We start from the raw sequence: 15,587 nt of genomic DNA on the forward strand, positions 1-15,587 counted from the left end.
TGAGTGGGACTGGAGCTCTCTGCCCTTTACCAATCCAGCCACGGGCCCATCCATCTGGCCCATCAAGACTCACTCTCATTTCATCAGTCCATAAAACCTTAGAAAAACCAGTCTTGAGATATTTCTTGGCCCAGTCTTGACGTTTCAGCTTGTGTGTCTTGTTCAGTGGTGGTCGTCTTTCAGCCTTTCTTACCTTGGCCATGTCTCTGAGTATTGCACACCTTGTGCTTTTGGGCACTCCAGTGATGTTGCAGCTCTGAAATATGACCAAACTGGTGGCAAGTGGCATCTTGGCAGCTGCACGCTTGACTTTTCTCAGTTCATGGGCAGTTATTTTGCGCCTTGGTTTTTCCACACGCTTCTTGCGACCCTGTTGACTATTTTGAATGAAACGCTTGATTGTTCGATGATCACGCTTCAGAAGCTTTGCAATTTTGAGACTGCTGCATCCCTCTGCAAGATATCTCACTATTTTTGACTTTTCTGAGCCTGTCAAGTCCTTCTTTTGACCCATTTTGCCAAAGGAAAGGACGTTGCCTAATAATTATGCACACCTGATATAGGGTGTTGATGTCATTAGACCACACCCCTTCTCATTACAGCGATGCACATCACCTAATATGCTTAATTGGTAGTAGGCTTTCAAGCCTATACAGCTTGGAGTAAGACAACATGCATGAAGAGGATGATGTGGACAAAATACTCATTTGCCTAATAATTCTGCACTCCCTGTAGTTCATAAATAATGTTAGAAAGCTGTAGGTTCTGGCTGTGAAAATGAAGCCAAAGCAGAATTTACTTTAACCTGCATTCTTTCTGTTGATTAGCATGGGGCAACTTCTTGGATTGCAAAAAAACAAACAACAAAAAAAAACTGTTTGTGTAGAGTTTATGGGGAAAATGGTCCCTTGGCTTCTTTGCACTGTGAGCTTTGTAAACATAACCAGAAAGTCTTATACTAAATTTGTGTGAAAAGTGAATTTCTCTGTATGTATTATTGTAGGGTCTACCTTACAATATAAAGTGCCTTGAGGTTACTGTTGTTGTGATTTGGCGCTATATAAGTAAAAGTGAATTTACCATTAATCATATTTCTCTTTATCTGAGTTATCTTTATGTATGAGGTTTTAATGGCTAACATTCGAACCCCGTGATAACTATTCACTTAGCCTTATGTCAGTTTAAGAAAAAAGTCCCCATTTTATCTCACCCCTATATGAAATAATTGTTAGGAGAACATGATTATCTGTGTATTGCAGGCCGTGGTGGAGAGAGTTTGAAACAGATCACCCGAACTACAGGAGCCAAAGTGGTGTGTTCCAAAGAGCCAGCACACGGTGTACAGGCAAAGGGCATGGTGACGATTACAGGGACCAGGCAGGAGGTGAAAAAGGCACAGGTAACGCACAGTGCCTTGATTTGGATCTCCTGTGTGTACCACATCCTTTAATTTTAGTTGAGGGGACATCTAACTCCTGCTTTTGAAACCTGTTCAAAGGATATGATTCTAGAAAAAGTCACCGAGGACATGATGGTGAGGACAACAATCTCACAGTCATCAGCCCGGCGCCAGAAACGTGGCCATAATGTCGTGAGTCAGAAGTCAAACGACACAGAGACTGAACCTCTATTGTTCTTGAACAACAACAGTCCCTTCTCCCACATAGAGGAGAATGTGCTTGTCTTTGCCAACGGGACCACAGGAGAACCAGAAACATTTTTTGACCAGGTGGGAGAGTCAAAAATCAAAAAAGCCAGCAAGAAGGAGGGCAGTACAACTACTAAGACCTTCTCTGAAGTGTCCAAGTTTGAAAGTGAGTTCAGATTTCAGTCACCCCAGAGCAGCCATGTAATGTGTCTTTAAGTGTAGTAATTTCATATTTTCTCTGTGTTTTCCAGTTGCAAGCCCAGACTTGAGCTTCCAGCCTGACGAACACCTTGAGGTGTATGTTTCTGCATCAGAGAACCCAAACCACTTCTGGATTCAGATCCTGGGGGTTCGATCCATTCAGCTGGACAAACTAACAGAGGAGATGAACCACTTCTACAACAATGGAAACTCTACAGTAAGGACATATCTTGCTCTCCTTGTGTCTCTCTTGTTCCACAAGAGTTCCCTTGTGGGCCAGAATGAGAGTTGAGAGTTCCGATATACTTCCACACACTTGAAACTGCAAAGATCCAAGTATTTTCCCTTTTTTAAATTGATACTATAGGTGAATCTACAAAAGTCTTGGATGGGTTAGAATCTGTTACCATCACTGATTTCTCAGCGATAACTCGGGAATGCAGTGATATAGGATTTTGAAATTGATGCCGTCGGTGTGCCTACCAGGAGGCTGACAGGTAATACTGACGGTTGCCAGTATTTTTTTTCTTTACCCTGGTAGAACTGACTTTTTTTAAGAGTCTTGATTATGTGCTGCAGATCTTACAACAGTTCAGAAAGCTGGGTAACTTGTAGTAATGGCATTTAAAATGTGATTTAGAGAACGCTAAAAGCCAGGCTCTGATGATAAGAAGCAGGCCTGCAACTATTCATCGAGTAGATATAGAAAAATATCTGAGATCCTGCGTGTGAATAAAAAGTATGTTAACAATAAGCTCACACAGCCCATAGGGGCACCTCTATCCCTGCAGCACCTTCTGCAACCCAGTGTCTGATTTGTGTTTGAACTCATCTGCTTTTCTGATCTGTAGGATCAGCGAGTGGAAACCATTGTTGTAGGGGACATTGTGGCTGCTCCATACAGAGACCATGGCACATGGAACAGGGCAAGGGTGCTGGGAGTCCTAGGCTCTGGACTGGTGGACCTTTATTACGTTGACTTTGGGGACAATGGGGAACTCCCAAGGAGCAGCCTCCGCAGGATGAGGTAGGTGAATTCAGGATAAAAGAGGAAGACGTGACTGTACTAATATACAGTAGTATTTGGTTGCTGAGGAGAGGGAAAAGCTGTGGGAGTGAGTGATGGTGGTTAAGACAGCTAGCGATATCCATACCAAGTTTTTAGATTTTAAGAATACATAACCTTTTGCGTGTTTGGACTCCAAACACATTACTGTGTGGTGTAATGTGTTTGGAGTATAGTCTGGTTTCTTTGGTTTCTTTCTTTTACTGAGTCGTCTTCTTTCCTTAAGTAAACGTGAAAAAGTAACCTTTGGTTCCTTCAAATGCAAGATTCCTTTAATAAACAATGGAAAATTATAAATTTAACGTAGAATGAAACTAACTTTCTCAAAATCCTGAAACTTGCCCATAGTTCAACTATAAATACATCTATTTCAAGGTTATACAATGCACTACTCTATGCAAGAAAGACAGTATTCTATATATAAAGGAAAAGTGGGAGAGTGAAGCTGGAATTAGCATTTTGGAAAAAGATTGGGAAGAAATATGTTGCTCACAGTGGTCCTCCACTAATTCATTAGAATGGAGAGAACATTGCTGGAAAAATATCATAAGATACTTTAAGATTCTAGTCCAGGGTAAATTTAGCAATACGAATTCAGAGTGTTGGAGGCAGTGTGGTTCAGTGGAGGCAAACCATTATCACGTGTTTTGGGACTGTCCCAGGCGGTACCTGTACTGGAGTGGGATTCATAAAACATTGAGGTACAGATTCCATTTGACTTTGTAAATTTATACGTGGGTCATGTTATAATTCTAGAACGGAGGACGGATATAAAGCTGCTGCAGGCTCTTCTAGCTGCTAGCAAAAAATCTATTACAAGAAGGTGGATGAACCGAGTCCCACCAACATTAGATGATTGGTATGAAACTATTCTTGAAATTTTTAGAATGGAAAAATTGATGTACTCTCTTGGAATCCAGAAAGACAAGTTTTACCAAATTTGGGATAAATGGATCAAATTTATATCCCCCAACCAAGCAGGCTTTGTGTGACTCCTCCAGAGTATTTTATTTATTTATTTATTTTTCTGCACACATACTGTTTCTCTATGTTACTTTATTTTTTCTAAACCCTTTAAAACCGATCAAAACGGGCACGCTCCGTTTTGCGTAACTATTTTTAAATCCCTGTAGAACTGCAACCACGTAAGCTAGCGCAATAATTTTTTTTGCATATGAAACTGGAGGAGTTGTACTTACATCTTATGCCATCAGCTTGTCCTCGGTCACCGTTTCCTTCCACATATAGCTTTGCAAAAACTGCATAAAAAGCACTTGCAGCAACAAAAACATAATATTCCAGAAACACGCTTTGACGATCTGATCAGCTGTTCATAACACTTCCTACCTTGGAATAGACGTCAGCGCGAACTATCGCATATCCGCCATTACCTGGCCGAAACCGGAAGTGACGTCATTTTGTCATTGGTGTTTTTAAAAGTCATGTTTGACTTTATGCTTTTCTGTATAGTTTCTGGGATGCTTAGAACTTAAATTGCACTGCTGAAAATAGTTTATTTTGATTCACATGCTGTTTTTTTGCAAATTTGCATTCTAATATTTATTTTTGTTTTTTCTGCAGTATATAAAAATTGGTGTGTCTCAAAAATAAAACTATGAAGACACTCAAAATAAACTTTTGTGTATTTAAAGTTTTGAGGGATAAACCTCTTAAATTTCTCTAACTAGAAATATATGTTAAAAAACAAAACAAAAACGATTTTCAATTTTTCAATTTTCACCTTTTTTTGCATTTTTTTTTCCAAATCTCTTCATTTGGTTTCCCAGTTTTCCTTTTCCATAAAGATGACAAAGATTCAAATATAACTGATTACATATATACGGTAAAAGTTGAACAGAATAAAATACGACAAACAACAAAAGAAAGTTGGACAGAGGATGTTATTTATCGGACTACCAATGAGGCTCAGTGATTGTTTATATCTGTGCTGTATTGATCTATAAAAGGCTGCCGGGTTGGATAGAATTATTCCAACTTCCCCCTTAGTAGGAGTTTAATTCTTTCCAGCTGCAAATGTTTCATTATATCTTGTATTAACGCTGATTTGGTAGGAGGCACTTTTTGCTTCCAGTTTAGTAAAATTAAACTGTGTGCTAGCAGTGTCACAAAATGTATTACATTATTTTGGGTGGCTGACAAATCTACAACAACTGGCTTCACTCCAAATAAAGCACAGATTGGGTCTGGCTTCAGTGTTTGTTTTAGAATCTTAGACAAGGTTTGAAAGACATTATTCCAATATGTTGCTTTACAGGGACAATTCCAAAACATATGCGCCAGTGAAGCAGGTTGCTGTTTACATCTTTCGCAGGACAAGTTTACATTGGGGAACATTTTTGACACTTTCAACTTTGATAAATGGAGTCTATGTAGCACTTTAAACTGTAAGAGTCCATGATGAATACAAACAGAGGAAGAGTTTACATTTTCTTGGGCTTTTGTCCATTGACTATCTGTGATTCTCATACCAAGGTCATTCTGCCAGGCCTCTTTCAGATGATCAAGCGTGGTAGTTCCATCCAGTTGTGACCATGCATTGTGAATTTTTGTTATTAGTCCTTTTTTGAGTGGATCGAACTGGAATAAGTTATCTAAGATAGAGTCTGGGGGTTGATCTGGAAAGGATAGAAAATTACTCCTTACAGAGCTTCTGATCTGTAAGTATTTGAAGAAGTCATTACTGTGCAAGTTACATTTTTCTTGCAATTGCTGGAACCCTTACTGATGAATAAATCCTTTATTGAGTGCAGCCCCTTAAGGTTACATTGGAGAAATGAAATGTTTGAAAGTGATGGTGTGAATGTTGCGTTATTCATGAGTGGAGATAGTATGGAGGCTTCATTCCACCCGTAATGTTTCCTTATCTGAGTTCAGATTTTAATTGTATGAGAGATTACAGGATTCTTAAGGTCGTGTCTAGGGATAGGGAGAGCTGAATAGATCATAGCTTCTAATGAGGAGGGATAACAACTTTCACTTTCCATCGTTGTCCAGTCGGCCCCCCGAGTGCTCAACCAAAACGACATGGAACGAACATTACCTTACCAATAATAAAGACGGATGCATGGCAACCCCATCCCTCCCTGACATGTCGGTCTCTACTCTTCTTGATTCTTGGGTTCTTTCTGTTCCATATGAAATAGGATATTAAGGAGACTAATTTATTAAAAAAGGCTTTATTAATCACAATAGGGATACATAGGGAGGGTGATGCGTCAGTGAGTGCTTATCAGTATCAGTATATGTATGTGTGTGCGTGTCCATAGTTCAGCTGAGACAGTGTCCTTCGCCCTGCCAGGCTAAGTAAACAGTCTTCCAGCCAACCCAGGTGGCCTTGCATGGAATGGGAAGGAACAGACTCAACACAGTCGTTATCAAGGAGTTGTTGTTCGGCTCCAGCCTTGAGCCTTGGCCTTGGCCTTGAGCCCACAGCTGGCGCCGAAGGGGTAGCCGCATTATGATGGTAATTGAGACTTTCAAGATGTTTTTAACACTCCGACACTGGTCTCTCAGTCTCCCGTTAATAGCTGCGAGCTTCTCCGTGATGTTATTAGCCGTCGATTCTGTGGTCTTGTCACTCTTTTTGCTCACATAGCAGATTCTGAGACCTCACGACCGCAGCCAACTGATCCGAGGTGTAATCCAGCTCCGCCCAGAGATGTTGTTCTGAGTTGATTCTTTCCTGATGTAATCCAACATACATACGCTCAAAGGTGTTATTCTGAGCATTCACTGCAGTCGTAAGCGCCTCCAAGCTCTTAACCATGCTGCCTTCAGTGAGCCCTTTCTGAGAAGTCGCACCTGTCGTTCCAATCCCAGCGGGCAGCCTTGTGGGGGTTTGAACAGCCGGTTCCGCTCTCTTAATTCTCCGATAAGCCAGGGCCAAGCCAGCTCCGATCAGCAAGAACCCTGTTATCATGGTTCCGAATAGGTAGATATCTTCAGCGTCCTCGATCGACAGTCCTGCCAGGCACACGATCCTCTGCCACCCGTCCATCGTGTATCCGGCAGGGAAAGTCCCTCCAGGGCACTCGGGTTCTCCCGAGCCCAGACTTCTATTTACGCTCCAATATTTGGAGCGTAAATGTTTACTAATGTAACTAAATGACCATAAACTTTGCCAGTTACAATAATATATCTACCTTGAGCGTCTGGTAATATTTTTGCTGCAGTAAATGGTTCTGTTTTTTGGATTAGTATAGCTGTGACTCTGCTTCCTGCATTAAACGAGTGAAATATTTGTTCTATCCATTTGCAACGTAATCTGTTGTGGTCTTGTACTTTTAGATGCGTTTCTTGCAAAAATATTATATCCGCATTTACTTTTTTTTAACCTCCTGAGACCTGAACTCTTCCATGGCATGCATTTTTAATTTCTCTTTGATATTTGGGCATATTGGCACCTCATGAATGTAAAAACAAAGAATTGCCAGATTTTCTTTTTTTTTTTTTTTTTTACCTGATTTATTTTTCTGACAAAAATGAGATCCACATACTGTATGAGGATATTCATTTTAAATTTTTGATAGAACAGTGGCAGTAGAATGTCCTCGTAAGTGGACAGGTCCTAGGAGGTTAAGTGAGTTCCATGTTACAAAATTGACAAGATTTTGTGGCATTCCTTCAGTAGAGGTGCCAATAGTTACTAACTGTTAGTAATTGGTTAATGGATCTTACTCTGACCTTTCTAGATGTGAGCCTCTGAAATTCACAACTTTCTTGAACTAAACTAAAGAACATCCCCTTGAACTCAAACCTGAACACCTTCTTTATTTGCAGCGAAACTGAGCTGCAAATGGAAAAGAAAAGAAAAACAATTTTTGTCCAGCTTTTTATGGGCTGTAGACATCAGACTTACCACTAAACTCCTTAAGATTGTCTATTATTATATACTATTCCCTCCTGGGTCATGTTGTTTGTAGAGATGGCACCAACTATCCCTCCTTGTCAGTAGATGTGGCTGGGCTCTGGATGTGGATACTGACGAACTTCTCTGCTTCACGTGGATCTGTGAATGAGTGCTTGGTGTTGTTCACTGTTATAATCAGCTTCGCGGGATAGTAGTACTGTACAGGATGCCAGCATTCCGCAGTTTCCCTTTCACGGGGTTAAATGTCGCACGAAGTTTGCTGACCTCGGGGTTCATGTCAGGGAAGATGTGTACAGGTGATCCTTTGTAGAAGAGGCAGCCTTTTCCCCTGGACAGTTGCAGAATCTATCCCTTGCCCTTATCATGGCTCTTGGGCGCTCTCCTGTCCGTGGTTTCGGGGCGAGGGTCCTGTGGGTTCGGTCTGTTATAGTAAATGAATCACCGTTTTCTTTTGCGAGCACTTCTGAGAAAAACTCTGCCATGAAATGGCTGGGGTTTCCCCCCTCATTAATGCCCACCACACGCAGATTTTTTCTGCGGCTTCTGTTTTCTAAATACACGACAAGTGTAGTTTGCTGTAATCTTTCTTTAGAGTCTCATGATCTTTTTCTAAGGCTGTTAATCTGTCTGTAGCGTCGCAGATGGCCCATTCCATTTCATTCTGTATACTTGCTGTTTCTCCTTGATGCATTTTCAATCATCCAGGAAAGTAAATCTCCAAAAAGTTGATTCTGTTCATCTGGACGTAGCGTTTTGTGGGAGAAACGTTTCATCACTCATCCAAGTGACTTCTTCAGTCTCAGCTGACTGCAGGTTTCCCCAATCTTATAAACAGTACATTTGCATAATGACTGAAACCAGCCCACTGAAGGAACAAAGGGCTGGGAAGTCAGTTCCTTAATCTTAATTATGCAAATTCTCATAACCATTGATCTACAACCACTGACCAAAACCCACTGATCAAAGACCACTGATCAATGGCCAGGACAACCGCTGCCCAAGCAAAAACCTGTAGTGATCCCATATGTGTCAGGAGTATCAGAGCAGTTGAGATGCATTTTTTCTAAACACTGGGTCTCTTTGGCTTTTAAACCCCAAAACATGCTGCGCCAAAAACTGGTCCACCCCAAGGATCGGGTCCCCCGACACAGACAGAGTAACATAGTGTACGCTGTTAAGTGCCAGGAGGATTGCCAGGATTTATACATCGGAGAAACCAAACAACCTCTGGCGAAGCGGATGGCACAACACAGAAGAGCTGCCTCGTCGGCCAGGACTCTGCAGTCTGTTCACACCTACAGGCCAGTGGACACTCTTTTAAGGATGAGGATGTAACATCTTGGACAGGGAGGAACGCTGGTTTGAGCACAGAGTCAAGAAGGCCATTTACGTGAAAAGGGAAAGACAATCTCTGAATCGAGGTGGGGGCCTAAGGTTACATCTTTCGCCATCTTACAATGCTGTGATTGCAGCCATGGTTTTCAGCTGAATTTTGGGAGATGTTGTAACGTTGTTCTCTACAGGAGAGGGAGATGGAGGAGGCTGCACATCAATGGCAAATCCAATAAGTAAATCCAATAAGATCCAAATCTCAGAGAAATTGACACTGAATGAAAGAGGACAAGATGGTTATGTCTTGGTGTATATATTTTACATGTAGGGCAAAAGGTTTGGGCATTAAAGAAAGAAAAAGACATTTTGTTGGGTCTGTGTTTCCACAAGCCCCGCTAGTTTAGAGACTTATTCCTCATGAAGAACGGAAAAACAAGACAGAACATCTTCAACCGGCTTTTTACTCGCTAACGAGGGAAGCTTTGGTCAGAACCAGCTCTTGGAGCTCACGCTCCTCACCTGTCTCTAGCCCAAATCCTTCAAAGAGTAGCTGTCCTCGTAGCCTTTTTATTGACAGGACAGTTACAATACACATCACAGCAAAAGAACCTCCCACCGTAAAACCCCCCTTGGTTACAAAGACAAGGCACTGTCATGGGGTGCGTTTGTGTGACCTCCTGCTGACCAAAAGGGTCATAGAAGCAGGAAGCTTACAACACAAGAAACAGATCTGTCAGATAAGATGTATCTACAATAAAACCTCCCCCAGCACAGAGTGGCTGGAGAGGTGGTCAGTAGGGGTGGGTTTTTATAATCGATTTATCGATTAAAATCGATTCTGGCTTGGATAACGTAAAATCGATTCATTAAAATCCTGAATCGATTTTTTAATATAAATTTATTTTGCCCGAAATGCCAGAATCTCTGGTGAAACCTCACAAAATTTCAACAACCACCAAACAGCTAAGACAGTAAATGAGAGCAGGTACACGGATTCTGCACATAGACTTAAACACACAGCGCGACCCGCGGATCAGAATCAGTTAGATGTCGCCTTTCTCACAGTCGGGGCTGAAAGCCGACAGCTCGCTGATTCTGATCTGTCGGCAGGTCCGAGCTTTGTGTTCACGCCCTTTATGAGCTGATTCTAAAGCTGTTAGTTTGATCTCTCTCCAAACAATATTGACCGAACCAGCAGCAAAAGAAAATCCAAACTACACTTCACATGGATTCACTCTGACTTACGGTTTTGCTTCGACCACGATGCACAGCTCTCTCTCTCCCTCTCTCTCTCTCTCTCTGTACTTCAAGAGCAGTTTCCCGTCTAAAAATCTGTTTTCTTCGTTATTCGCTTTCTTGTTACGCACAAGTTTACAGCGCTGTCGGCCGACATTTTTTTTTCGTTTTATATACTTCCGAAAGAAAACCTAATTTCTGCCGTTCAACACTGAACAAATTTAAACTTTTTAAAATTATGCAAAATGCAAAACGCTTAACCGTGTCTCTAATAAAACCGCTGTAACGTCAGAGGTAATGTTCATGTGTTGATTAATGGTTTTCTTTCATTTTTGATGTACTGCAGAATATTTTTATAAAATCCCAGGCCAGGAAAATCGCCTTCATGTTTAAATGTGTTTTATCCTCAGCTACTTTGACACAAAGGCATCTGCTGTGACGCTTACGCCTGTGATAAAGTCTTGCGTGTGTCAGCTTCCTTTTTATAGATACAAACATATGTAAATGTACTGATCTGAATTATAATATTTCTGACTGTCAAAATTTCCCAGATTCAAATCGAATTGAATCGAATCGAATTAAATCGAATCGTGGATCGAATCGATTCGGGACCTTGTGAATCGGAATTGAATCGATTCTAGAAATGAGTGACGATACCCAGGCCTAGTGGTCAGGATCAAAGGAATGGCTTTGATCCTACTGCTTGAACTAAGACTTTACAAATTTAAGAAACACAATGACAACATTCAACAGTTAGACTTAACACATTTCTTTCACATTATTCTCCAGCCTCTTTTTTTTTTTTAAGAGCAGGTCATGTGATCATATAGTGGTGGAAAAGTCCCTGAAAAATCTAATTCTTGAAATTATGCAATAGTCTACTACATCTATTCCACATAAACCAACAATAAAGTGTCTTGTCATTGTACAAATTACCATTCTGCAAAGATGAGTGGGCCAAAACTCCTCCAAAGCGCTGTAAAACACTCATTGCCAGTTATCGCAAACACTTTATTGCAGTTGTTGCTGCTAAGGGTGGCGATCCTTGGTAATCAGGTGGTAATCGGGCCTGGGTGAAGCTACAGAAGCTTCCTGAAGATATGACATACCACAGGTAATTTATTTTATAACTGGGCAAGTGATCACTTTGTCCACACAGGGCCATGTAGGCTTGGATCCCCCTCCCCCCTTTTCACCTTAATAATAAATACCTTCATTTAGAAATTGTATTTTGTGTTTACTTGTGTTATCTTTGACTAATATTAAAATTTGTTTGATTATCTGAAACATTAAAATGTGACAAACATACAAATAGATAGGAAATCAGGAAGAGGCAAATACTTTTTCACACCATTGTAGTTGTTAAGACTTTTGGAGTCTAGACCAGGTTTTTTTTAAGAATGGGGATGTTAGAGACTGTCTTGAGGGACACGGGGACAGCAGCAGTGTAAAATGATGTATGGCAGTTATAATTGGAGACGGGGTAGGAATGGAGTCTTTGACCAAGGCAGTTGGAAGGGGGTCCAGTGAACACGCAGAAGTTTTGGACATCATGAGTTTGGTGATGTTTTCCACTTAAGATAGCTGAAAGAATGATAACCTTGAAGAATTCAGTTGTAGGATATGTTTGTTTTGTTGGAGAAGTCCAGGAATGCTGTGCACTGTGTCGTGGAAGTATGATGAGAAGTGGTTTCTGCAGGCTTGATTTTGTTAAGAGTGTTAAGAGTGGAGCAGCCACAGGATAAATTATCATTGTAGTGATGTAGCAGGTCAGCAGTGAGGATAATATGAATGGGTAATAAACCAATGAGGGGATTAACACTTGAGATTCCAAAAGGACATGACAGCTGTAGGTGAGATTTTGATAATGTCAAACAATACAAGCTTGTGATCTGAGATGGGAAACACCACAGCATTAAAATTAGAAGGTGTAACTCCAGAACAGCAGACTAAATGCAGGATGGGAGTCTTAAATTATTATGATTATTATGAATTTTACAATTATCAAACTATTTCGTTTTCACTTGCAAGTAAAAACAAAATAAATTGATTAGTAGTTTTAGCGTGATCAAGGGATTTAGTACAAGAATGCAAAAATAATACTGCTTTACAGACAAATGTGATGATTATAATGATAAGAGTAACACGTTACTTTGAAATTGGTTACAATCAGCAATGCTTTTATTGAAGTATTACAAAGAAACAAGATAACTTTGCACAAGAGCAGTTTTGTTGTTTGTGACCATCATATCAGCATGAGACAAATGTTTCTGGCTGTCTTCGGAGGAGGCTGGTGAGTTACTGATTTTGAAGAGCACACAATTTTAAATTCTGCATTTCTATGTTAGCTCTAGCAGTGAGTGTTGCTTTGTACACTTCTTCATCGAACTTTCGAAGAACTTGATGTGACATACTGCTACTGCACACTGTATAATGTTGGATGTAATATGGATAAAAAAAGGACACGACTTATTAACAGCTTTTGCATATGCTGCAATTTTCAGGAGCGACTTCCTCAGTTTACCATTTCAAGCTATTGAGTGCAGCTTAGCAGGAGTGAAGCCAAAAGGTAAAGCTCTCATCTTAACAATGACTGTCTTTCTCTCTCTCTCTCACTTGCTCATTTACTCACTGTCTCTTACCCTTTCACTCCCTGTTCCTCTCTCTTACACACTCTTGCTCCTCTCTCTTAATCTGGGCAGACACTGTGTGATTTTTTTTTCAGTTGCGTTATTCAGCTTCTGCTCAAACTGCACGATTGACTCGCAGGGGTTAGAAGTTTGTAGGTCACGATGCAGGGTCACACTATATGACCCGATGCTCTGATGCGACCTGAGTGCTCAGACTGTGCCTCCATAACATGAAGGTTATAATAGAAAATCTGTCGCTCTCACTCTCTCTCTCTGTCTTTCAGTCACACAGACACACCACCACCATTAACTTTGCTAAATTGCTAATGAAAAACGTTGATCAGGCAGCTGTGATTGAGCAGCAATGTCCATCCAATTATTTTCACGGATGTTGTGGTCGTGATAATTTTGTGAGGCCACATCGAAAAGGCTCGGATGAGCCAAAGTTCTACAAGTTGTGCCTCCATCACTTGTGTCCAGATCACACGCTGCACAGCCGTGCTGCTCCATCTTTTCACTTTCATTTCTGTGTTTGCGCGTGCGCAGTGTGAGAGGCTGCGGTGACACCCTCACGACGGCTGACAGGATTTCAAACAGGTTTGATTTTCTTACGACCAAGCGATTGATGATCGGGAGCTGCTCCTGAGGTGTTAATCGCTTCTCGTTACCCCATGTATACTACATGACACACGATGAAGGCGAAACTCGGACCAATCACCAAAACGGTCGCACGACTGAAAAATCGGCTCAAAATGAGCCAAAAATCGCACAGTGTATGCCCAGCATTACATACACACTCTTTCCCAAACGCACACACACACATATACTTATACACACTTTGTCACACACTTGCTGGTACATGAGGACATAAGGGCACTTTTATGGCCACTGCTTACCTCCTGTCACGCTGTGTCATATCACATCAACTGGCATTACCATTTTGGCCATTTCTTTCGTCTGGTCGTGTATTGTATATCACAACACATGATGTGTTGCGATATAGCCAAAAAATATGTTTTATTTTAACCATTTTTTAACCATCAGTTGCACACAGAGGTTTTTCACAAATGACAATATTCTCACAGTCTTTCTTTGGTCAACACTAACCCTTTAACAAAAAAAAGAAAGCAAAAGTCAAATTTAAAACAATTGTAATTAAAAAGGTGTTCTCTGTGCTTATAATATATAAAAACTGTAAAATGTGATGACCTACAGAAACAAAAGTGTAGTTAGTGTCTATAAAAACCATTGACCAAAAACTGTCACAGGTATCAGAGCATCTCAGAACTATTGTCTCTATATGTGCTAAGAAGTTTAAACAGCAAAAAGTGGTAAAATGGAAAACGGTTCCAAGTTCAGACAGTGCCTTCAAAAAAAACGGAACAAGAACAGTCATATCACAGGTATTAGAGCATCTCAAAACCATCTAAATAATGATCGCGCTACCTGTTCTAGAATTTAAACAACAAAACACACCACGCAAAGCGGTAAAAAAATTCACAGAAGCTAACGTATAATCAAGAATTGTGACTTTATTACTCCTGAACAAGAACACTGTCATCTGTGTTTAAGGTGTGTAAGTTCTGTGCCAAAAACACAAGCTCCAGGTTTGAGTGAAGCCATGTGACATGTGACCACATTACCACTAGTACTAAATACCACGTTCCGCATTTAGGTTCGACATCCTCTTTGGGAAATCCAAACCACTGCCAGATGATTGATCCAGTGCTGTTTCTCTTTGGAACCATCTTGTCTGGCTCCTGTTCAGTTACAGTCTCATTTCCTTGCTTGTCTGAGACTCTCACTGTCACCATATTTTTCCCTATTTGGTAGTATATAAACACGCATGCTCAGCGCAGTGTGCCAGGTAGAAAAATTTGTGGTTGGGGGGTGGGATTAGTGATGCATTTATAGCATGTGGGAGAAAAAAAACTGCAGACAGCTTATTATTACCATGGCAGTTTATACTCGATGGTTACAGTAGAGCCATTTTAACCATCATAATTGAAAAAACTACATTTGCTATATCACTCAGACTCATCTTACTGGGGAACATAAATAAAACTGACTGTGCGATGATGTTACGGTGGCACAATCAATGCAGAGGATATACTGACGCCCTTAGGTCTTTTAGTATTCTGCAGTGCATTATTCTTGAATTCTTGATTATTTCAGTTTCTTTCCTCCACCAACTTGTCATGCAGGAGGGGTTTGGACTGAGGAAGCCCTGGATCAGTTTGAGAGGCTGACATATTGTGCCTCTTGGAGACCCCTGCAGGCCAAACTGTGCAGCTACTCTCACTCGGAAATCTCCTCATGGCCCAGTGTCAAGCTCTATGACAACAGTGAGGGCAAGGTTAGATAGGATTTTATTTCTTAATAATAAGACTTTAATAAGCCTGTGTTTGGTTTGTCCTTTACCCTGTCTCCTCTTTCCATGTGCATATCATGTAAAAAAGGCTGTGAATGTTGGAGAGGAGCTTATACGATTGGGCTATGCCGTTATCTTCCATGAAGATTTGAATGGAAAAAAAGAGGGCTGCAATCTTGGCTGTCTGCAGATGATGCTGGTAAGTTACTCAT

General features: G+C 40.8%; 1 protein-coding gene across 8 annotated transcripts in view; it reads left to right on the plus strand.

Moving 5' to 3' along the window:
* Window positions 1-15,587, plus strand: part of LOC146663026 (tudor and KH domain-containing protein-like) — a 33,777-nt gene that overhangs the window by 15,296 nt on the left and 2,894 nt on the right. For all 8 annotated transcript variants that reach the window (XM_085415620.1, XM_085415614.1, XM_085415615.1 and 5 more), the window contains exons 5-11: window positions 1,260-1,399; window positions 1,499-1,814; window positions 1,900-2,066; window positions 2,701-2,876; window positions 12,879-12,943; window positions 15,209-15,360; window positions 15,464-15,574. In XM_085415620.1, coding sequence (XP_085271746.1) covers window positions 1,260-1,399; window positions 1,499-1,814; window positions 1,900-2,066; window positions 2,701-2,876; window positions 12,879-12,943; window positions 15,209-15,360; window positions 15,464-15,574 — 1,127 coding nt within the window. The remainder of the gene's footprint in view (window positions 1-1,259; window positions 1,400-1,498; window positions 1,815-1,899; window positions 2,067-2,700; window positions 2,877-12,878; window positions 12,944-15,208; window positions 15,361-15,463; window positions 15,575-15,587) is intronic.

This window comes from Rhamphochromis longiceps, linkage group LG8 (assembly GCF_057381845.1).
Source record: "Rhamphochromis longiceps isolate RC_006_pf linkage group LG8, R_longiceps_female_GT1.1, whole genome shotgun sequence".
In the NCBI taxonomy this organism is placed as follows: domain Eukaryota; kingdom Metazoa; phylum Chordata; class Actinopteri; order Cichliformes; family Cichlidae; genus Rhamphochromis; species Rhamphochromis longiceps.